This window comes from Dromiciops gliroides, chromosome 2 (assembly GCF_019393635.1).
Source record: "Dromiciops gliroides isolate mDroGli1 chromosome 2, mDroGli1.pri, whole genome shotgun sequence".
NCBI lineage: Eukaryota > Metazoa > Chordata > Mammalia > Microbiotheria > Microbiotheriidae > Dromiciops > Dromiciops gliroides.
This window is the reverse complement of record NC_057862.1, coordinates 560,700,641-560,724,921: the sequence shown is the minus strand read 5'-3', so window position 1 is coordinate 560,724,921 and position 24,281 is coordinate 560,700,641. Positions and strand designations below refer to the sequence as shown.

The window sequence follows — 24,281 nt, the reverse complement described above, 5'->3', positions numbered from 1 at the left end:
AGACATGACTGAAAAACAGTTGAATAGCAACAAAGGATCTTTTATGGCTGAGGCAGTGCTTTAAAACTATAATTAATTTAAGTATCATGAAATGATGTTTTTCCTATGTGCCTCGCTCAAGATTGCCATTGTCCTTTGCCATTCCTGAAAGCTAAGAATAAAAAAGAACGTTCTACTTACTTGAAAAAGTTTGTTGCTCTGTTAATTCTCAGGACCTGGGCACTGGTCAGCCTTTTCTGGCCATTCATGCATGATGAATTAGTAAACTAAACAAACAGAGATGTGTATTTAGTGTTTTAGTATAACACTATGAAGATAGGCTGAATGTAAAATTCTATTATATCCTCTCATTTTAAAAAGAGTTTCAACTCAAAAATCCAAGTATTGCTTTAGAACATTTAACTAGTTTGATTGTGAATACAATGTCTATTTTTTTTTTGTGGGGCAATGGGGGTTAAGTGACTTGCCCAAGGTCACACAGCTAGTAAGTGTCAAGTATCTGAGGCCGGATTTGAACTCACGTACTCCTGAATCCAGGGCCGGTGTTTTATCCACTTGTGCCACCTAGCCGCCCCCCCAATGTCTATATTTGAGGAAGAAATCTTATAATTTAAAAAAATGCTTTTTGATGCAGAAATCCCACGACTGGGCCTGTACCCCAAGGAGGGCAATTGCAGAAATAAAGGCCCCATCTAAACTAAAATATTCTCAGGAGCCCTTTTTGTGGTAGTAAAAAACTAGAAACAAAGCCTAACAAACCAGTATATGAATGTAATCCAGTATTATTAGGTAAGAAGAAATGACAAATTTGAAGAATTCAAAGAAACATAAGATGTTTGAAATGATACAGAACAGAAGCAGGGAACAATGTGGTTAATGGCTAAACTGACGTACATGAAAAGAATGCCAAAAGGAAGCTGAACTTTTAGTAATTACAAAGACCAGTCTTGTGCCCAGAGAGGTGATTATAGGGCAGAATGTTACACATGTTGTCAGACATGCTCAGGCACTATATGAGGTGTTTTTATTTAACTGTTTTTCCTTTGTTCCAAGGAAAGGTTCAGTGTTGGTAGAGGGGGCAGTGGGGTTGGAGGGGGCATAGGTAGAAATGAATGTGATATATAAGAGGAATAAAATAGATTTTTTAAAAAATGCCTTGAATTAACCTGCCAGCAGCTTTACCAACGCTTTACCAATATCTGGGTTTTTCAAAGACTGTATCTCAAAGAAATTTAGGAAACAAATTGATATGAAGGATTTCATCTCACTGATTTGCTGGAAAACACAGTATTCTAGTTTCCTGTGCTTCAGTACTATCTCTAGTCACAGTTCAGACACTCGGGCTCTCAGTGTAAGCATGTCTCTGGCAGCTTTTACAATGCCATGAGTTACCATAAAGTCATCAGTTTGGTATTAGAACCAGTTTGTTAAAGTATAACTCAGTAGGCCCATGTTTGAGGAACATTAGAGAAAACCTTTCACTGACCTAAAGAAGAGCCCTAAGAAAAATAACTTTTGCAACAGACCCTGCATTCACACATTCCTACAGTCTGGACTTAGAGTATTCTTTTTGTGTTGCTTTGACTTGACCTTTTGGATATCATTTTCTTATATTTTTCATTTTTAGGTAATAGATCTGCCAAAAACATGCCGGGTAAGGTAAGACACAGATATAAACAAGGGAAATAGATGTCTCTGGACCTGAAACAGGCAATTATCCTATGTGAAGAATGAAGACACGAGAAATGAGACATAATGTAAGGTGTCACATGTGAGAAGACAGATGGTCCCCTAACTCTGAAGTACACTCTCTCATCTTCTGAAAAAAGCCCTGGTTTCCTTGAAAGCATACCTCAGGTGGTTTCTCCTACCCAGGCCTTGTATGATCCCTTGTGCTGCTGGTCCATCCTCACTCCCTGAATTACTTTTTATTCCTTGGTATACACTTTGCATTTACTAATCTGGGCATAAATTGTGTGTCTTTCCCCCTTGCCTCCAGTAAAATGTCAGCTCCTGGAGGGCAGGGACTTTTAAAAAAATCCCATGATCACTTCATTTCAGGTTGTAAGTAACCTTAATGCAGTTGAACTCACAGCTAGAAAGGAACAAACACTGCAGCCTGAACAACAAGTCGGACCTGGTCTCTGCTAGAAAACCTAAGGTGAGAAGGGGCTCCCCCTGATCAAGAATCTTCGGGGTTCCCCGATCACAGACTCTGTGATTTGGCATTTCAGGCTTTCCACCACCCAGTCCCAAACCATCTTCCCATTCCTATTTCACACCACTGCCTTCTATAGGCTCTTTTTTAAAAATATTATTTTATTTTATTTTTTTGGCGGGGCAATGAGGGTTAAGTGACTTGCCCAGGGTCACACAGCTAGTAAGTGTCAAGTGTCTGAGGCCGGATTTGAACTCAGGTCCTCCTGAATCTAGGGCCAGTGCTTTATCTACTGCGCCATCTAGCTGCCCCTCTACAGGCTCTTTTTTTCAGCCACACTGGAAGGCTAACTGGACTCCAAACTCCATAGGTCGCATCTGGCCTTGGTACATTCCCCAAAGCTGGCCCCTAAGATTGCGCTGCACTTCTCCCTTGAGAAGACTCATAGTCCCTCAAAAGGCTCAGCTCCTCCTCCATCGAGGGCTCCTTGATTCCCCTCCCCCCAGATGGTAGCATTCTCTCCCTAGATCATTTTGTCAGCTCTCACTTTTACCTCCTGCACTCCCCTTCTTATGACCCTCGTGCCATGTTTACCTCTATATATACTGTCATACCAGTAGAACACAAGCTCATTGAGGGTAGGGATGATTTCACTTTTGCCTTTGTAACTCCAATACTTAGCACAATGCCTTGTCCACGTATATGTTCTTAACCGTTTGCTGAATTGACGTATCTGAATGATAGCGATGGTCAGAGACAAGCAGAGGAAAGGAAAAGGAAGTCTGAGTTACAGTTTTGAGGAACAAGCCAATGGACTTGGAAACAGAAGGCCAAATCAGAGATGAAAAGAGAGGGAAAACAAGGGTTCAGAATCCAGAAAGGCAGGCGACTAGATGAAGGAGTCAGCTTGATGACAGGGCATCAATAGTTTGTTCTCTGACATTGTGGTCCATATCCATGGAAGTAATCCCCACACTAACCAAAATCACAGATCCTTGAAGGACCAAAAGAGACAAAAGCAGTAATAATGAGTACTGGGAGGACAATGGTGTTATTAATATTATAAGCTTTCTTTCTTTTTTCTTCTTTTTTTTTTTTTTGAAGGGCAATAAGGGTTAAATGACTTGTGACTTGCCCAGGGCCACAGAGCTAGTAAATGTCAAGTGTCTAAGGCCACATTTGAACTCAGGTCCTTTTGAATCCAGGGCCGGTGCTTTATCCAATGCACCACCTAGCTGCCCGCCAATGTTATAAGCTTTCTGCATTACAATTAGATAACCATATGTCACTCAGTAGATAGGAACATGAAATGACCCACAGAACCACAAATTCTCAATATTTTAGAATGATTGGTAGGTGGGCACTTTTGAATTACTTAATTCAAAAGAATAATTTTAATGAGGTACAATTTATTACTTCCAAGTACATACAATTCAGTTCAACAAACATTAAGTACTCATTGTGTACCAGGCACTGTCCTAAGCAATGGAGAGACAAAGCAAAAAACCCAAGTCATCCTTGGGCATAGGAGCCTGCACACTCCTAAACTGACAATATATTATATTTTTATAAATTATCCTTATATATTCTTTTAAACCAGTCCCTTAAGGATATTTTAAGGGACTGGTTTAAAAGAAAATATAAGGATGATTTATAAAAAACAAAACAAAACACATTAATAATAAATGTTGCTTAGGAGGTATTTGAGAAAGAGAAAAGGCTGTCTTTTTAAGTATTTTATGCAATTCTTTAAAAACATTTTTGCATTAATTTGTATTCTTTATGAAAAAGGGTTTGCATTATACATAATGGCTATTTAATAAATGTTTAATTAACTGAACTGAATTGATTTGAACTGAACTGTGTTTTTATATAAAGGCCCTGAGTAATCATAACAAACTGCAAATTAACAGAGTCTGAATTAATAAAGGATAGCTGTATATCTAAATCTTGGGTATAGGAAAATACTTTACAATAGTGATTTGTTGTACTATTTAAAATATCTGATATGTGAAGTACTATAAACAGCTAACGTAGTAAGAGATTAAAAAATGAGAACCATAAATGTTTCTTTTACCTGGGACTGATAACTGGATTGTGTAAAAATTGGTTCTTCTTGGCAAAATGGGGTTTCCATTGAATTTTCTGGGGAAAGAAAAACTTACAAAGATTTCTTTTCAGTTCTAGTTTCTCCTTTGAAGTCTAAAATAACAACACATCATTGTTTCATGAACAGTAATAATTATACATAGCCACAAAATTATTTTTAATGAAGGACCATCACCATTATATCCTTTCTTTAAAATAGCAATTATGAAAAAGTACAGTTTTGGATGAATTTAAGTGTGTAACCCAAAATTTAAATTTTCTTTTCTGAGCATTATTCCCATATTTGTTCATAATGAGGAATGAATGCATTATTGTAGCTTTGAAATGCTAGACCTAATCTTCATCATATTATATCATACCTTGATATTTAATTTCAGCATTATAACCAGGTTTATTTTCAATATTTATATCTCTTTCTTCAAGCTTTGATGTAAAAACTTCATTTTTCAGTTCCTAAGAATGAAAAGATTATACATCAATAATTCTATTGTACCAATCTAACCTTTTACTATATAAAATTAAAAGTTACTACAGAAAGATAATAGTTAAATTTGCTACTTGACATTATCCAAGGCAATGTTCATAAAATAACTTTAAAAAGTTTAAAAATTCATTACATCATACCAACTGTATGAAATTCAGAGGTTTATATTAATTATACCAAGTCATGAAGACAGTAGGGCAGGGCAGAACAAGAAGAATCAGGACTAGCTGTCAACAAGACCAATATGGTAGATAGTCAGGCATAAAAGTAAGATGTTACAAAGGATAGGAGTGAGGAAAACAATTAATATAGGCCAAGGGTTATTAATCTGTTATACACAAACCCCCAAGGGGTCTGTAGATAGGTTTCAGAAGGTTCATTAATCTGGATGGAAAAAAATTACATCTTTATTTTTACTAATAAATATAAGCAATAAACAGCATTCTGATAATAGATCCATTAAGGTTTCACTGGACTGCCAAAATCAGGGGTGTCAAACTCAAATAGAAACAGGGGCCATTAATCCATATAGAAGCATCCCTGCAGGCCACATTTTGACTTAGTTTTAAAATGTAATGTTGGGGCAGCTAGGTGGCGCAGTGGATAGAGCACTGGCCCTGGATTCAGGAGGACCTGAGTTCAAATCCGGCCTCAGACACTTAACACTTACTAGCCATGTGACCCTGGGCTAGTCACTTAACCCCAATTGCCCAACAAAAAACAAACAAAATGTAATGTTACCTATATTTTTAAAAATGTTACTTTGTTAAGTATTTCCCAATTACATTTTAATCTGGTTTGGGCTGCATTCAGGAGTGTCATGGGTCACATGTGGTTTGTACCCACATGTTAGTTATTCCATAGAAAAACCACCAAGTTGGAGTCTGGGTTATCAGGTCAATTTGGGGTACAGCTGCTTTGTGGAAATTTCTGTATCAAATGCTAAGATATCAGTCACACTGTCCAGACTCTAGTCTCTGCCTGGTCCCCCAGGAGGAGCCTAAATCTTGACCTTTGACTTTATACTTGGACTTTGCTTCTCCTTGTGACTTTGTTCCTGATCTGGATCTCTAGAGATTGATCTGTATGTACCACAGTGACACAGCCAAGGGCAAGAGTTGTCTGCCCTCTCTCTTGGTTTTAAGGATCCTTCAAGGTGTAAGCATGGTAAGTCCCAGAAAGTGTGCTGCTATCCAGAATGAGGGAAGGCAAGGTATTTGTGATTCTAGATTGAAGCAAAGGCAGAAGGCTTTTGAGGGCAACCAGTTCTTAAGAGTTTGACTTCCTATAAAGAATAACTATCAACCAAAATTTTCTTAGTGGAAAGAGTATAAATTGCATGCAGCTGCGTAGTAAGACGTGAGGCTAGAAAAGTAGTCTGAACCCACAGAAAGGAAGGCCTGGAATGTCAGTCTTACTCACTTGGATTTTTTTTTGGGGGGGGGCGGGACAATGAGGGTTAAGTGACTTTCCCAGGGTCACACAGCTAGTTAAGTGTCAAGTGTCTGAGGTCACATTTGAACTCAGGTCTTCCTGAATTCAGGGCCAGTGCTTTATCCATTGTGCCACCTAGCTGCCCCCTGAACTTTATTCTTTTTTTTCTTCAGTAAGGCAATTGGGTTAAGTGACTTGCCCAGGGTCACACAGCCAGTAAGTGTCAAGTGTCTGAGGTCACATTTGAACTCAGGTCCTCCTGAATTCAGGGCCAGTGCTTTATCCACTGTGCCACCTAGCTGCCCCTGAACTTTATTCTTTATGTGATAAAGAATGCATTTGAACTGGTAAGTAATATTAAGTGATACTGTAAGGAGATCAATCTAGGGGCTGGTAGGCAAAGTGGATTAGAAGAAGAGCAGAAGGGGCAGCTAGATGGTGCAGTGGATAGAGCACCAGCCCTGGAGTCAGGAGTACCTGAGTTCAAATCTGGCCTCAGACACTTAACACTTACTAGCTGTGTGACCCTAGGCAAGTCACTTAACCCCAATTGCCTCACTAAAAAAAAAAAGAAGAAGAAGAGCAGAAGGGATGCCAGTTAAGAAAATATTATAGTATAAGGCATATAGTAATAGTATAAGGCATATAGTAATAAAGTCAGATCTAGGCTGCTGATATTAGGAACAGAAAGGAATTGACAAATTGAAATGAAGTTGTAAAGGAAAAAAATCAGGACTTTGAGTCTACCTTTATTATAACTTGCCTGCTTTTCAAAGCTTTTGAGAATATTTTCATCATTTTCTTCTTGAGAAGAAGTTACACTTGGTGGCTCATAGTCTACCTGAAATATCTTTGTTACGATGCCACTTTCCCTGGAGTCTCTGAAAATTAATAAACAAAAGGTTTTCTATAACAGAAAAGCAGAAAAGACATCTGCAGTAAATAATCTATAATGGTAAATTTATCAGTGAATGTTTTTAGTTCAACTACTTAATTATTGAAACACATTGACAAAAGGGAAATACTATATAAATTAATTTCTGCTTTCCTTACCATCTGCTCATGGCCAAGTGAAAATATTAATATCACATAGCCTATTTTATCACCAAATATTAGGCTGCCTATACATATCATTCTTACTATACTATGAAAATTCATTCTTTTGACTAAAATTATCATCCAGTGTGATTCAATGAGGGCTTCTTTACCCAGACCGATGAAAACAAAGATCCTTCAAAGTAAGGGTTGGATACATGAGCCTATGATTTAATTGGATTCATTTTAATACCAACATCATCCAATATTTTGGCTCTGTTTAAATCTGCTATCTTTAATTTCTTTATATAAACATTGAAAGATAAATGAAATATTTTGATAGAGATGTTAACACAGTATCTCAAGAGAGAAAATAGTATCTTCTTATCAGAGAATAAATTACTTGTTCTTGAAGTGTTTGGTAAAAATCTGAATGAAGTCTATTAAAATTATGTCACATTTATCTATTATCATGCCTTTTTATTTGCCTGAGTGACATGTAAAAGTCTAATTCAAAAGAATGTTCAAAGCTACTTAGTGATGTAGTTCAAACCAACTTTTAATATTTCTTTCTTTTCTTTTTAGCATTCATTTTATTAAAATGTTGAGTTCCAAATTCTCTCTTCCCCACTTCTCCTCACCCACTGAAAAGGCAAGCAGTATGATATCCATTATACATGTGAAATAATGCAAAAAATTCCATATTAGCCATGTTACTAAAAAAAAAAATAAACAGCAAGGAACTTAAATAAAGTAAAAAAGTATTCTTCAATCTGAACTAAGTTCATCAAATCTCTCTCAGGAGGTGGATAGCATTTATCATCATAGAGCTTTTGGAATTGTCTTGGATCATAGTATTGATCAGAGTAGGCTAAGTCTTTCATAGTTGATTATTGTTACAATATTGCTGTTACTGTATACGATGTCAAACAATTTTTTAATGTTTTCCAAGACCTCTCAGACCCTAGTCAGATGCTACTTGGGACCCTGGCTCCAATTCCTAGGGATGAATTGGTCAACTACCACATAGTAACTCAGAGGAATTAGTCTCCATTCTGTTCTCTAGTCCCCAAATAATTACACCAACATTAAAAAGAAACCTGAGGTTTTCAGAGAAACACATCAAGACACATGAAATGACACAGAGTGAAATGAATAGAACCAGAAGAATAACATGCATAGTGACTACAATGATATAAAACAACATGAAAAGGCAAACCCAGATCATTTAGAATAAGCAATTCAGGTCACAGAAGACAGATCAAGAGACAATGCCTCCCTCCTCTGGGTAGATGTGTAAGGGACAATCAGGTGGAATGCCCATTTGCTGAGAGTGGTCTTTTTACAAGTTGGTTTTGCTTAACTGTTTGTCTTTGTTCAGTTGGGAGGGGAGAAGGAGCAGAAAATTACTGCTATATAAGAAATAAGACATCAATAAAGATTTTTTTTTTTAGTGAGGCAATTGGGGTTAAGTGACTTGCCCAGGGTCACATAGCTAGTAAGTGTTAAGTGTCTGAGGCCAGATTTGAACTCAGGTCCTCCTGAATCTAGGGCCGGTGCTCTACCCACTGTGCCACCTAGCCGCCCCATCAATAAAGATTTTTAAATCGGTAAATAGACATTATTGAAATAGCCTTACTGATATAACATGGTGAACTTTGTAATTAAGTGAAATGGGAGAAATCTGGCTAATTTAAGAGTCAAAACTGCCTGGGATGAACTGACATTACACAGTGAGAGGGTGGTTTAGTCCACAGGAAACAATCTATAAATTTTAGCTAGATCTACATGAAGTGTTAAAGCATTTAGTATTTTGGATTTTACTTTAGAAATTCTCAGGTATCAGCTATCTTGAAAGATCGTCACTGTATTAGACAACTCCCCCAAAATACACTTCACAGGTGGACAAGCAGAAAAAGAAACGGCACTTTTCAGATCTATATTCTCTAGGCATCCGTACAGTTCCATAAATGGTGACAAACGTGTCCTGTAGGATACAATGTTATATCACTGCCATGTCACTAAATCAGCCAAGCAGATTCTTGGTTTTCTTTCAGAAAACATAATAATGAAAGTTTCTGAGTTTAATAAAGTGAGGCTTTATGTGAAAATAAGACAAAGTTACCGAATAGGAAGGGGAAGAAAAGGTAATGATGAAACAACTAATATCAAGCATAACTGAAGTTTGGCACATGCTAAGACCAACTATGATGGTGACATCCACCTGGAAGACCCCAAGAAGCTGCTTCCAGGAGGTTGGAGTTTTAAAGGATACACAGGTAATCTGTAGTGGCCTACTGCATGGTTGGGAGCAGTATTTTTTCCACTGGCTATATAGCCAGGATTTTCTATATCTTTACTTTTTATTTTATTTTTTTTTTTTTTTTTTGGTAAGGCAATTGGGGTTAAGTGACTTGCCCAGGGTCACACAGCTAGTAAGTGTTAAGTGTCTGAGGCCAGATTTGAACTCAGGTACTCCTGACTCTAGGGCCAGTCCTCTATCCACTGCGCCACCTAGCTGCCCCGGTTTCCTATATCTTTAAAATGGTCTGACTCAACAAGCACTTGTGGGTTTTGCTTCATGTCTAAAGAAGACTCCTTCACTAACACTACCAGGTAAAGTGGAAAGACCTGAGCACCTTCTTTCCCACTGAAGTCTTATGGCCCTGAGAAATAGGTCTGGGTCTTTGGCCTTTTTCATAGTTTCTTTTCTGAGCTGACTCAGGAGCACAAGCCACAGGGATCCAGGTGTCCATGAATCCAGGTCAGATATTGCACCCAGCCCAGCAGCAAGTAGCCTGAGGAGCAAGGGGTCCAGGGATTCCATCCTAGCAGAAGCAGACACTTCCAGCTTTGAACTTGGTGAGACCAAGGCTATGTAGAAACTAAGATAAAATAGGAACCTGCTGTTGTTTGGTCGTTTTTTCAGCTGTGTCTGTGACCCTATTTGGGGTTTTCTTGGCAAAGATACTGGAGTGGTTGGCCATTTCCTTCTCCAGCTCATTTTACAGATGAGGAAACTGAGGCAAATGGGGTGAAGTGATTTGCCCAGGGATACAGAGCTAGTAAGTGTCTCAGGCTTGATTTGAGCACAGAAAGGTGAGTCATCCTACTCCAGGCCACTTTGACACCTAGATACCCCAATTATGAGACTAATCAACCCCAAGCCATGTCCCCAAGGAACTAGGGATAAATGTTTGTACATTTTTTCTTACTATACCTTTGAAGTACATATTCCTTTGTATAATCTGCTGGCAAATGGCTAAATGGAATTGGGGTCCAGTTACTGGGTCCCTAAAATGAGGGGAATACAGCCAATGGTTGACTTGAGGCAGTGACAGAGAAAAGAGACCGCCAACCCTTTCAGGGTACCTGAAGAACCCTTTGGGGGGTTAAAAGTAATAGATCTGGCCTTGAGAGAGTGGGGTCAGAGTTAACCACATTATACAAAGCATCCAACATCCAGCAGAATGTAAGCTTCTTAAGGGCGGGGATTTTTTTCCTTTTATGCTTACATTTTATACATAGTAGACACTTAATAAGTAGTAAATTAATTCAACTCTTCATTGAGTATGGTAGCTATGTCCTATAATAAATAGTATGCACTCTAATAAATCCTAGAACAGTGCGAAGTAAAATGACTTGCCTGGGTTAACATAGCCATTATGTATAAGATGGGGGCAGGATATGAACTCAAGTCTTTCTGGTTTTGACACTATTTCTAGAGATCTGAAAACAGTAATCAAATCAACACTACTATTCCTGCAAAGTAAATGTTAACTATTTACCATAAGACTCCAATTGCCCTCCCTCCAACTTCCTTGTCTGACAACTCCTCGTTGGTCACCCCTCCCCAATATGTGTTGTCTTCCTTTATTAGAACACAACCTCTGAGGTTCAGCAACTGTTTTTCTTGCTTATGTTTACATCCACAACATTTGGCATAGTGCCTTATACACAGTAAGCACTTAATCAATGTTTATTCACCCATACCAATCTTTAAAGAAATAGAGTGCTAACTTACCTTGAGACTGCCATAGCTTTAACCTGGATTTTCCCATCAGGAAGAGTGATTGGTCCTGTATACTTAAAAGTGCTATTTTCACCATATCCTCTTCTCTTTAATAATTCAGGTTTACTGCCATCCAAAGTGTAATATATGTTGACACCCAGAGTGTCTGGAAGTCACAAATAAAACAAATGTCATAAATAACACAAGAGCCAGCAAAAATAATCCATAAAGAGTAATAAATCGTGACTGCAGTTTTGTTTTGCTTTGTTTTGACTTATTTGTTATGAAGGCTATGGAAAATTTTTGTGGCAACTAGGTGGTGAAGTGGTTAGAGACAGGAGTAAAGCCAGGTATAGAGTCAGGAAGACTCATCTTCCTGAATTCAAATCTGACCTCAGACACTTACGAGCTAAGTCACTTTAGCCAATGTGCCTCAGTTTCTTCATCTGTAAAATGAGCTGGAGAAAGAAATAGCAAAGCACTCCAGTATCTTTGCCAAGAAGATCTCAAATGGGGCCCTAGAGTGAGGAGGACCTGAGTTTAAATCTAGCCTCAGACACTTGATACCATTTAACCCTGACTGCCTCAAAAAAAAAGGGGGGGAGGGGGGCAGCTAGGTGGCGCAGTGGATAAAGCACCGGCCCTGGATTCAGGAGTATGTGAGTTCAAATCCAGCCTCAGACACTTGACACTTACTAGCTGTGTGACCCTGGGCAAGTCACTTAACCCCCATTGCTCTGCAAAAAAAAAAAAAAGGGGTGGGGAGGGACATGATGAGTTGTACATGACTGAAAAACAACAACAGGGAATTGTTTTGCATAATTTTATATGTATTTTACATGCCTTCTCAATGGGTGGGGGAAGAGCTAGAAGGAAGGAAAGAATGAATTTGGAAATCAAAATTTTAAAAAATGAATGTCAAAAAATAAAATAAAATAAATTGTTCCTAAGATTTTATTATGTTGCTGTGTTTTTCTCTTTGGTCATGTCATTTTTGGCCAAGTTCTATATATTCACAATTCTTTGACTAATTGTTGGTAGCTTAATCATTAGCACCTGGAACACTGATACTAGAATACGAACTACTATAGGATATTTTTTCTGCCCTTTGTGGCTAAACTCCTTGAAAAGGCCCCCACTTTCTGTCCTCTCTCTTTTCTTAGCCCCTTAAAATTGGGTTTCCTACTTTATCATTCCACTGAAACTGTTCTCTCTGGATTTACCAATGATCTCTTATTTGCCAAAGCCAATGGCAATTTCTTAATTATTATTCTTGACCACTCTATGGCCTTTAACCTTGTTAAACCTTAACCGTAGCTCCTTGATACTCCCTTCTCTCTAGGTTTCTGGGATATCTGTTTCTCTTGGTTCTTTTCCTACCAGACTGCTCCTTCTTAGGTTCCTTTCCTGGGTCCTCCTCCAGATCATATACTCTAACCATCGGTGTCCCTCAGGCTTCTGTCCTGAGCCCTCTTCTCTTCTCCCTTTATACTACTTTACTTGATCTCATCAGCATCCATAGATTTAATCGCCATCTCAATGTTGAAGATTCTCAAATTTACCTATCCTGACCTAACCATTATGCTTATCTACAATCTTGCATCTTCAACTGCCATTCAGACATCTCAGATGGAATGTCTAGTGGACATTTTAAACTAAACATCTCCAAAACAAAACTCATTATCTTTTCTCCTAAACCCTCTCCCTCTCCTACCTTCCCTATTTGTGTAAGGGGAATCAACATCCTCCCAGCCCCTCAAGGCTCACAACATAGGACACATCCTCAACTATTCACTATCCCTCACTACCTATACCCAATCTGTTGCAAGGCCTTTTACTTCTGCAACATCTCTGCCCCTCCCCACTTCTCACCTCTGACACTGCCACCATTCTAGTGCAGACACTCATCACTTCATGCCTGGACTATTGTAACCACCTGCTGCTAGGTCTGCCTGCCTCAAGTCTCTCCTCACTTCAATCCATCCTCTATTCAGCCACCAAAGTGATTTTCTTAAAGTGTAGGTCTAACCATGTCATCCCACCTGCACCTTCCCCACCCTCCTGCCATATAAACTCTTGTGGCTTCCTATTGTGTTCAGGATCAAATTCAAACCCCTTTTTTTGGCATTCAAAGCTTTTCATAGCCAAGTCCTCTCCTACCTTTACAATCTTCTTAAATCTTATTCTCCCACACATACTCTTTGATCCTGTGATACTGGCCTCTCAGCTTGTTCCTTGAAAAGGACACCACATCTCTTCACTCTGGGTATTTTCTCTGGCTGCCCCCCATATCTGCAACACTGTCCCTTTTCATTTATACCTAATGGCTCCCTGGCTCCCTTTAAGTCCCAACAAATAACCCATCTTCTACAGGAATCTTTTCCTAACCCCTCTTAATTCTAGTGTCTTCCCTCTGTTAATTTTTTTCCCATTTGTCTTGTATTTGGCTTATGTGGACATATTTGTTTGCTTGTTATCTCCCCAATTAGATGGTGGGCTTCTTGAGAGCATGGACTAAGGACAGTTACTCCTCGAAGCTCTCCCCCGAATCCTTCCAAATCCCTTCAAATAATGCCATAAGACAAAACCTGGAACAGCAGAACCCACAAAAGTGAGGAGTGAGATTATTTTCCAGCCAAAGATGGTTTAGAAGGTCGGCAGGAGGGGTCTTCTGTGCTGGGGTGGGAGTGGAACCCAACCCCCCAGGTCAAGCCAACATAGATCCAGCCCCAGGCAGGCTGCACCAGAGAAAGAGACCTCCAGAGCCTCTGAATTAGCTGCAGTGCCAGAGTCTTCTGGAAATAAGCTCACGGTCTGATGAGAGGGCTAAGTGGGTTGGTTGGGGTGAGATTGCAGGGGTCTCTGCTGGTGCTGAGGTGGAACTCAGTTGTTTTACCCCTGCTGGGAACGAGGAAGCAGCCTTGAGTGGTGGTGGCCCAGGTGGGAGAGGGATGCAGGCTCACTGAAGCTATCAACCCAGCGAAACTAAAATTTTGTTTTCTGGTTGAAGAGCCTGAGGTTATTTTCAGACCAGAGCACAGGCCAGGTGAGTGCAGAACATGCCTCTCCTTAAACTGTGTAGGAATATTAAGTTTTAGAGAATATTTCAGTTTTTTGTTATTATATGTTTCATGCATAACAACTAAAATTCTGAATTTCCTTAGATATGTTTTTTTTTTTGAGAACTCTCATTGTTTGATTTTATTATTGGCAAAGCTATTTAAAGTTGTGTTAAACTCAATTTTGTAGGAAATTTTCCTGGTTGATTAACAGCATCCATACATCCATACCTGAAAGACATTCCACAACTATACCCAGAGAAAAAACTTCCAAAGACTTAAATGGACATTTTCCTGTTTTCCTTTTGCACATCGTACACACTGTTTATAATGTCCACATACTAAAGGGGAGTGCCCCCTTTAGTTTTTTCTGTTTGTAATGTCCACTTGCTAATAGGGGAGTGCCCCCTTTAACCTTTGTCAATGCGTCACTCAATTTCTTTTTCTCTCTTTTCATTCCCTTTACTTTGTTATTAGTCATAGGCGTCTGTAACATTATTGCTTCATGTGAGGAAATGATGTTTCTTTGCATGAAGCACAGGGGGGGACTGTGTGAATTGGAATGACACCACCTGCTGGGAGGGACATTGTGAGCTCTGGTCTCAAAAGAAAGCATGTGACTTGACATCCACGTGTGACTTAGCATCCAGAAGTTACCACCTGTTAGTTGTGTCAATCGGTGCTACCAACCAATTAGCTTGGAGCTGTGTGTGTAGATGGCCCTGTTTCCCGTTTCACAGGAGGCTTCTGGGAGAAGGAGGGAGGAGCGAGGCCTTTTTGGTTCCTGACTTGGGCTTGGCGGGAGGACAGATGCTGGGCTCTCTTAGAGATAGTTAGATGAAGTTTGCTTTTGATCTCTCTCTTGTGAGATTTAAAATTGGATATACGAGCATTAAACTCCCCCTTTAACTTTTCCCTTATATATCTCCCAGACCATAAGAAAAAGAAGCCTCTGAGCTTTAATCGGTGAGGGATTAGTTTTTATTGCTTGGGAATTAATTAGACAACAAAAAGTGATACCAATTAGGGAAATAGGAAAGTAGAAATACAAATGAATAATCTTAGATCTAAGCTTAGTCTATATTCCTTTATAAAACTCACCGAATCCCAAACTGCCTGCCAGGCTGAGAACCAGCACTGAACACCAAACACGTGCGCCGCCACAGCTAAGCTGAAAAGCCAGAGAGTGAGAACTTCCGTTCCTCCCTCAGTTTTAAGCTAGTGTTCCAGAAGTTCATCATGGTCTCCTCCCCAAAAGGGAGGTCCTTCAAAAGCTGCTTCAGTAGCATGCACTCAACTCTCAAATGATTCAGTTAAAACTTCTGTTTTTTACCACATTCTCTATTCATGAACTTCTAATGCACTTTAATAAATACTTAAAAGTCTAAACTATTTCTGAAGCTTCTAATTTAAGGTGACCACTCATTAGATTTTAGACATCATAGCTAGAATTTTAGGCCCTTACAACTGTACCACCTGGGACCCCCTGAAGCTTGGGACAGTACAGCCTAAAAGCAGTGCCCCACTTTAAGAAGGAGTTAAAAATCAAGTAAAAGACAGGCAAGATGAGCAGACAGAGGAAGGTGAAGACCATAGAAAGTTTCTTTAGTGACAAGGAAGATCGAGGTGCACCCTCAGAAGAGGATAGCAACCTCAGGGCTCCTACATCCAAAGCTTCCAAGAAAAGTATGAATTAGTCTCAGGCCATAGAGGCATTAAAAAAGGACTCTGAAGATAAAGTAAGAGAGGTAGAGGAAAAGAAATGAGAGTGATGCAGGAAAGTCATGAGAAAAAAAGTCAACAGCTTGAAAAGCCCAATGAAAAAGCTCTCTGAAGAAAATAACTGCCTAAGAATTAAGATTGAGCAAATGGAAGCTAGTGACTTTATGAGAAACCAAGACACAAAACCAAGCAAATCCAAATGAATAAAAAAATAGAGAGCAATGTGAAATATCTTCTTGGAAAAACAGCTGACCTGGAGAATAGATGCAAGAGAGAAAATCTGAAAATTATTGGACTACCTGAAAACCATGATCAAAACAAGAGCTTAGACATCATCTTCCAAATCTTTCAATTTTCCATGGAAAATTGCCCTGCTATTCTAGAAACAGAAGGTAAAATAGAAATTGAAAGAATCCACTGATCACCTCCTAAAAGAGATCCCAAAAGGAAAACTTCCAGGAATATTATAGCCAAATTCTAAAGCTCTCAGGTCAAGGAGAAAATATTGCAAGCAGCCAGAAAGAAACAATTCAAGTGCTGTGGAGCAACAGTCAGGATAGCACAAGATCTAGCAGCTTCTACATTAAAGGATCAGAGGGCATGGAATGTGATATTCCAGAGGGCAAAGGAATTGGGATTACAACCAAGAATCACCTACCCAGCAAAACTAAGTATAATCTTTCAGGGGGGAAAAATGGGACTTCAATGAAAAAAGAGGACTATCAGGTATTTGTGATGAAAAGACCTGAACAGAATAGAAAATTTGACTTGCAAATACAAGACCCTAGAGAAGCATAAACAGGTAAACAGGAAAAAGAAATAAAGAGGGAGAGCAAGGACTATCTTTTGCCTTTTTTTGTATCTCTAGCACTTAGAACAGTGCCTGGCACATAATAGGTACTTAATAAATGTTTATTGATTGCTTGATTAGTTGGTAGAAGAGTTTGAAGTAAAACTTGAAACAAGTGCTGTGGATGCCCACAGTGAGCAATGATGTTTGTCAAGTGATCAACACTTTTTTCATATTCACCGTCAGCTTACACCAAGCTGTTTCTCCTCAAGGAAGATCTTCTGAATACCTTCTGTATCTTTAAGATCAGGTAACTTGGCCTCTGATCCCCAAGTCAAACAACATGGCTTGCTCCCTTCCTATAATGGGTAGAGTTGCTTCCTTTTCTAGATTTTCTATGATTTCTTTCATAACACTTTGTAAAAATTTTGCCAGAAAGACAAAGTACCTAAAATGAGTGAAGTGATACTCTTGCTATACTCTATTTGGGTTAGACCATATCTGGAGTATTTTTAATAGTGCTGGGTGATACATTTTAGAAAAGACACTGATAGGCTTCATAAAGTAGGCTCAGAAGGGAGCAACCAGGATGGTGAGGGGAAAGGGGCTGTTCTATAGAACTGGTAGATGGAGTTGGAGATGTTTACCCTAGAAAAAAAGAGAAGTTCATGGGGATGTGATAATTATCTTCAAGTATTTGAAAGTCTGTTATTTGGAAGAGATATTAAACTTGTTCTTCTCAGTTCTAGAGGGCAGAACTAGGAGCAGGATGTAAAGTACATAGATAACCATATAAAAATTTCATATTCATATAAGACAAAAATGTCCTAGCAATTAACAGTATCCAAAAGTGAAGTGGGCTGCCTCAGGAAATAGTGACTTTAGGGATGGTGTTAGAAGTCTCTTCTAACTCTTGAGATTCTGTGCTTTTCTCTGATGAAGAGGTGGCCCCTCTCTCCAAGGACAACCCCTCTACTTATATCCTTGATACCATCTCTTTCAGCAGACTGCCTATGTGGTTATTCCTTCTCTCTCTAATCTTCAATATCCTCCTATCTACTAGTTCCTACATGCTTAAAAAGTTTTCTTCCTTTGACTCTACCACTTCTTCAAATATTATCCTAACTCTTTCTTCCTTTTCACAAAAACTACTAGAAAAAGGTATGTATGCTTATTTCCTCAACTACTTCTCTTCTCTTGACCTTCAGTACTACATGAACAACTGCCTATTGGACTTCTCCAATTGGATGTCTCATAGACATCTCAGACTCTACTGTCTGACCTTTTTCTTAATTTCTCTATTTCTCTAAAGGAAACTGCTAAGTCATCCAGGTTCACAACCACAGACATCAATTCAATTGAATTCACCCCCAATATTCAATTCTATGATAAGTTTATAAATTCTGCTTTTACAACTTCACTGGCATCTATCCTTTTCTCTCTACTTATGCAGCCACTACCTAGTTAAGGCCTTTTTCTACCTGTGACCTGGACTCCTGCACTAGCATCCTAAATTGTCTTTCTTCCTCAAGGTTCTACCCATCCTCCACAGCCACCAAAGTAACTTTCCTAAAGCACAAGCCTGTTATTCTTCTCCTCTACAAGCTTCAGTGGCTTCACTTCATCACCTCTGGGATAAAATGTATACTCCTCTGCTTGACTTTATATATATATATATATATATTTAGTGAGGCAATTGGGGTTAAGTGACTTGCCCAGGGTCACACAGCTAGTGAGTGTTAACTGTCTGAGGCCAGATTTGAACTCAGGTACTCCTGACTCCAGGGCCAGTACTCTATCTACTGCGCCACCTAGCTGCCCCAATCTGCTTGACTTTTAAAGGTCATCACAATCTACCTATAGCTCACCTTTCTAGGCTTATAACAGTCAAACTGACTTACTTGCTGTTCCTTACACAGAACAATCAATTCCTTCCTACCTGTCTTTGCACTGGATGTTCCCCCAAGGGTAGAATGCTTTCACAGCTCACCTACCCTTCTTAGAATCTTGGGCTTCCTTCAAGACTCATTCAAGTACCACCTCCTATATCATGTCTGATGCCACCATTAGTCTTTGTATTTACATTGATATTTATATTTGCTTTGCATTTATATATAAGTGGTGTTTCCCCAAATAGATTATAAGCTTCTTGAGATCAAGGGCTGTTGCACTTTTGTCTTTTTATTTCCAGCATCTACCACTGCTTCTGACTCATAGTAGTGTGGGAAAACTTTATTACATTTTTTGAACCTACCCCTCTGTGGCTGAAAAACCAAACCTGTTGCTTAGAGACCAGACTTTGTTAATGCTTAATTCAGGACCTGAGTTATGCTGACCAGAAACTCTTTCAGATATGAAGACTGATACAAGAGATATGAATAGTTTTTTCCTGTTACACATCTGAAGCAACCCATATGTGTTATTTGGAAACTGACTCTGTGCTGGCCAATCAGCTACTGTTCCCTTGCTCCTTTGTTTGGATCCTATGAGTAACCTAAAGATGGGGGCAGGGATGGGGAGGTAGGTCACCCCATTTTTTGGCTCTCCCCTCTGCTGAATAACTGAAATACTTATTTCTAAATTATTTCATTTTGGGGTTCTATTCTCAGCTTTCTTTTCTTTCTTTCTTTCTTTTTTTTTTTTTTGTGAGGCAATTGGGGTTAAGTGACTTGCCCAGGATCACACAGCTAGTAAGTGTTAAGTGTCTGAGGTCAGATTTGAACTCAGGTCCTCCTGAATCCAGGGCCAGTGCTCTATCCACTGTGCCACCTAGCTGCCCCCTGTTCTCAGCTTAAGAATAGGTACTTAATAAATGCATATTGATTGAGTAGACAGTTTCCTCATCTGTAAAATGTGGGTTATACTGCTAGTCTTTCCAAGGGCAATTCATCTCTAAACCCTAAGAGCCTGTGAAATACAAGTCTAAAATCATCAGGGCAATCTTTTCCCTTTGCAAATTGTAACATCCATTTATTTTTAGATTTATGTAAACAGAAAACCAACCTTTTCTACAATATAAAGAAATCATGTGTTTCATTAAGCACTTAGAATTTGTCCGTCATTTAGAAGTACCCCCAAGGAGTTTTTGCATTTGCTTTATTTTTACATAAAAATGTTGGTTTTCAGGGGGGCAGCTTAGTGGTGTAGTGGATAAAGCACCAGCCCTGGATTCAGGAGGACCTGAGTTCAAATCCGGCCTTAGACACTTGGCACTTACTAGCTGTGTGACCCTGGGCAAGTCACTTAACCCCTTTGCCCCACAAAAACCAAAAACAACAACAACAACAACAAAATGTTGGTTTTCCTACTGAAACAATGAACACCCAGGTAACGCTTAAGGGGGCTTGAGGGACTTCTTATAAAAGCATATTAAAAATGTAGATTTTAAAACTCTGGAAAAGAAATACAATAAGCCAGGAAAGCACTGTCATTTTTAATTCTTACCTGATTTCATTTCTACAAGTGTATTGGTGTTTATTTCATGTTTGTTTTTTCCTGGACGAGGGACCCTTAATGGGATAATCTGAGGAACACAAACTGAACCAGCAGTCATTTTCTCTGTTACAGCCTAAGAAAAAAAAAGACACATGTCTGATAGAAATATATAATGTATGCTTTCCTGACAATTTTATTCCATTATTTTAATTTTTAATAAGAAGCAACTCTTTCTAAATTAAATAGAAAACTATATCAAGTGCTGTTTTTTTTTTCTCTCTCTCTTTTTTTTTTTTAGTGAGGCAATGGGGGTTAAGTGACTCGCCCAGGGTCACACAGCTAGTAAGTGTCAAGTGTCTGAGGCCAGATTTGAACTCAGGTACTCCTGACTCCAGGGCCGGTGCTCTATCCACTGTGCCACCTAGCTGCCCCAAGTGCTGTTTTTTTTTTTTTTTTTAAATTTTTTTTGGTCTAGACCAGTGATTTAAGCACTATGTCTGACCCATAGTAGGCACTTAATAATAAATGGTAGAGTTTTTTGTTGTTGCTGGTTTGTTTTTTACTGACTTCATTGGCATAGGGAATGGAACTCCTGATAAGGAAACTCCCCATACCCAGGCAGATCCAACCAGTCTGCAATTTATAATACCAGGAAATTATCTGAGGCACTGAGAGGTTAAATGACTTGTTAATCATCACATCGTAGCCAATACATCTTTGAAGAATCTTCTCTACTGACTCGTATAGGCTGCCTTTATTTTCTCCAAATATGGCTTATTTACACACACACACACACACACACACACACACACACACACACACACACACACACACACACACACACACACACACACGGTTTCTGCCAGTTCAAGAATCCGGACAACCAAAAAATCTTTATCACACTCTCCACAGCTTTGTAGGAAGGAGTGAAGGAGTTAGGTCATTGAAAGAAGTTCTTTCCATCTCCTTGACACCAGAGCCATGAGTTTGATCTTCTCACCCTTCCTGCCTTTCTTTTTTAAAAAAATGTTTTTCCTTCCTGCCTTTCAATACTTGAAAAGAAAATTTAGGAATGTTCACAAGCATAATCTTTTTCCTAAATAAGTAATGATGGACAAACGAGAGTACTCACCTCCACCATATGAAAGGTATTGAGGATAAATGTAAATTCATATCCAAATCTCTTTAGCTAAAATAGAGCCACTTTCCAAGAGCTGTTTTGCAATTTACCAAAAGTATGATAAGCCCCTTGCTGCAATGTTTGCGATTATGGCCAAGTTAACCTTAGAGAATGATCTCAATCCCAGTCCACGGCTCTCCTTCCTTCTATCATTCCACAGTCCAGTCCCAAAGGCCTACTTGCTCTTCTTTCTTTACATACAAAATTTCACCTCCCACGCCCGTGTCTTTGCATGGACATGTGCCCCATGCCTGGAATGTTACCTCCTCCATCTCTTAGAACCCCTAGCTTCCTTCAAAGCTCAGTTCGAGCGCAGCTTTCTAGAAGAGTCATTTTCTGACCCTCCTAAGTACTATTACCTCTTCCCTACCCACTTCTTTGTACACATAGTATTGTAGACAGCTAGGTGGCACAGCGCCCGGGGCCTAGAGTCAGGATAGGTCTGAATTCATATCCAGTTTTAGATGCTTACCAGCTAGATGACCGTCAGCAAATCATTTAACTTCTATCTGCCTAAACGTTTTCATCTGTAAAATAGGGAAAAGGAGGGGCCGCTAGGTGGCGCCGTGGATAGAGCACCGGCCCTGGAGTCAGGAGGACCTGAGTTCAAATCCGGCCTCGGACACTTAACACTTACTAGCTGTGTGACCCTGGGCAAGTCACTTAACCCCAGTTGCCTCACTTAAAAAACAAAGAAACAAAAAAACAAAATAGGGAAAAGGTAATTTGTTGTGAAGATCAAAGGAGCTAATATTTGTAAATCACTTTGCAAACTCAAAAACTACATATAAATGCTAGCTATTATTGAAATGTATACAAGTTGCTTCTTTCAATAGAAGGGCTCCTTAAGGGGAGACCGTTTCATTTTGTGTGTGTGTGTGTGTGTGTGTGTGTGTGTGTGTGTGTTACTCTATCCCCATATCTCTAGAGCCTTGCATGGAGCCTGGCACATAATAAGCACTTAATAAATGTCTGTTGTCTGATTGGTACTATGCAAACAGAAATATACCTCAGGATGTGGGTTTGGGGGTTCAGGGATGGGTAGATTTCTTCCTCTAACATTTGATACCTATAAAAATGTAGTTAAAATGGACATAACTGAGATAGAACGGGAAAGCAGTGGCAGATGAAGGCTATCTGGAAAAGTGAGAGAACATTCTTCACTGCTTTGGCCAGTGTTAAAAGTTTTAGTATTATATGAACTGATTGTATTTTGTGGAACAGTAGTGATCTTTTCCTTCTTATGAGGCAGCTAGGTGATTCAATGGATAAACTTGACCTTGAATCCTACCTCAGACTTTGACTAGCTATATGACTCTGGGAGAAGTCACTTAAAATCTTTTAGCCTCAGTTTCCTCACCCATTAAATAGAGATAAATAATACCTACATTACAGGATTGTTATGAGAATCAAATGAGATAACATATATAAAGTACTTTGCAAACCTTAAGGCACTGTACAAATGCTATTATTCTTATCATCTTCCTCTATCTTCTTAGCCCCTATCTCCTCAGCTATAGATAACAATTCACCAGTATTTAGCCCATAGTTTCTGTTCCCTAGAATTAGGTCTGGTGGGCAACAAATTGTAGGGTTAATTTTATCAAATTTATAAAGGAATCCTATGCAATGGTAGAACAAGTTCTTTATATCAATGAAGTCACAGATCTGATCCTCCCTCCCATGTCAAAAACAATTAAAGGAATCTAGTATGATCTTGACATGTATGTGGAAGAAGTATTATTGGAGGCATTGAATACACATTTAAATATACATTTCAATCTATCTCACCAAAATCTTTTCTGTAATGACCAAACAAAAAACACAGTAGAATTTACTATACTTCCTGGTCAACTGACTCAAGATGTGGTCTACTGTAGAAAATCTTCCAATGACTGTCTTTTCCCTTCAAGATTGAATTCTATCTTAATTCAGACTGAAACAAGCCTGGAGAAAGGCATGTTTTTCCTTCTAATACAAAGATTCTTTTTTTTCCTTTTTTTGGGGGGGGGGTTCGAGGCAATGAGGATTAAGTGACTTGCCCAGGGTCACACAGCTAGTAAGTGTCTGAGGTCGGATTTGAACTCAGGTCCTCCTCAATTCAGGTATTGCTTTAACCACTGTGCCCCTAATACAAAGATTCTTAACCTTTTTTTATGTTATGGATCCCTTTGGCAGTCTAGTGAAGCCTGTAGACCCCTTCTCAGAATAGGATTTGTTCTCTACATTCATAATCAAAGCAAATACATTTCAGTTAGAGGTACGTAAAAATAAAGCTGTAATATATTTTCCCATCCAAATTTTTAAAAACTATGAAATCTATTCATGGATCCTTGGAGGGGACCTTGAAGGGGTTCCTAGATCCCAGGTTAAGAACCCCTGTTTTAAGAGTACTTTGGGGGGGGCAGCTAGATGGTGCAGTGGATAGAGCACTGGCCCTGGATTCAGGAGGGCCTGAGTTCAAATCCGACCTCAGACACTTGATACTTACTAGCTGTGTGACCCTGGGCAAGTCACTTAACCACAATTGCCTCACCAAAAACAAAACAAAACAAACAAAAAAAGAGTTCTTTGGAAGAAACTCACAATGCTTGTGTCTTCAGTTTTTGCTTCTTTATCAGTCACCTGGCTGGGTACAAAATATTGTTCAATTAACCTCGTTCTGATATGTATATTATATATATATGCACATAAGAATATGCATATGCCCTTGCCATGATATATATGCAAATATGGATATACACCTTGTTATAAAATGTATCTATACAGATACACTACCTATATGTATATATTTATCTGTTTTATATATATACATACATACCTATGTTAATTAATTAATTGTCCCCCACAATTATACATATAT

At 39.0% G+C, this 24,281-nt stretch overlaps 1 protein-coding gene across 8 annotated transcripts in view; it reads right to left on the bottom strand.

Annotated features, from left to right (window-relative positions):
* Positions 1-24,281, bottom strand: part of DZANK1 (double zinc ribbon and ankyrin repeat domains 1) — a 141,074-nt gene that overhangs the window by 116,039 nt on the left and 754 nt on the right. For 6 of the 8 annotated variants that reach the window (XM_043989378.1, XM_043989376.1, XM_043989375.1 and 3 more), the window contains exons 2-7: positions 20,248-20,371; positions 11,245-11,398; positions 6,949-7,066; positions 4,627-4,720; positions 4,236-4,303; positions 181-266 (exon numbers count right to left, since the gene is read on the bottom strand). In XM_043989378.1, coding sequence (XP_043845313.1) covers positions 181-266; positions 4,236-4,303; positions 4,627-4,720; positions 6,949-7,066; positions 11,245-11,398; positions 20,248-20,356 — 629 coding nt within the window. In that variant the 5' untranslated portion in view covers positions 20,357-20,371. Of the gene's footprint in view, positions 1-180; positions 267-4,235; positions 4,304-4,626; positions 4,721-6,948; positions 7,067-11,244; positions 11,399-20,247; positions 20,372-24,004; positions 24,048-24,281 lie in introns of those variants that run through there. The other 2 variants (XM_043989377.1, XM_043989379.1) reach the window with 2 other exon arrangements.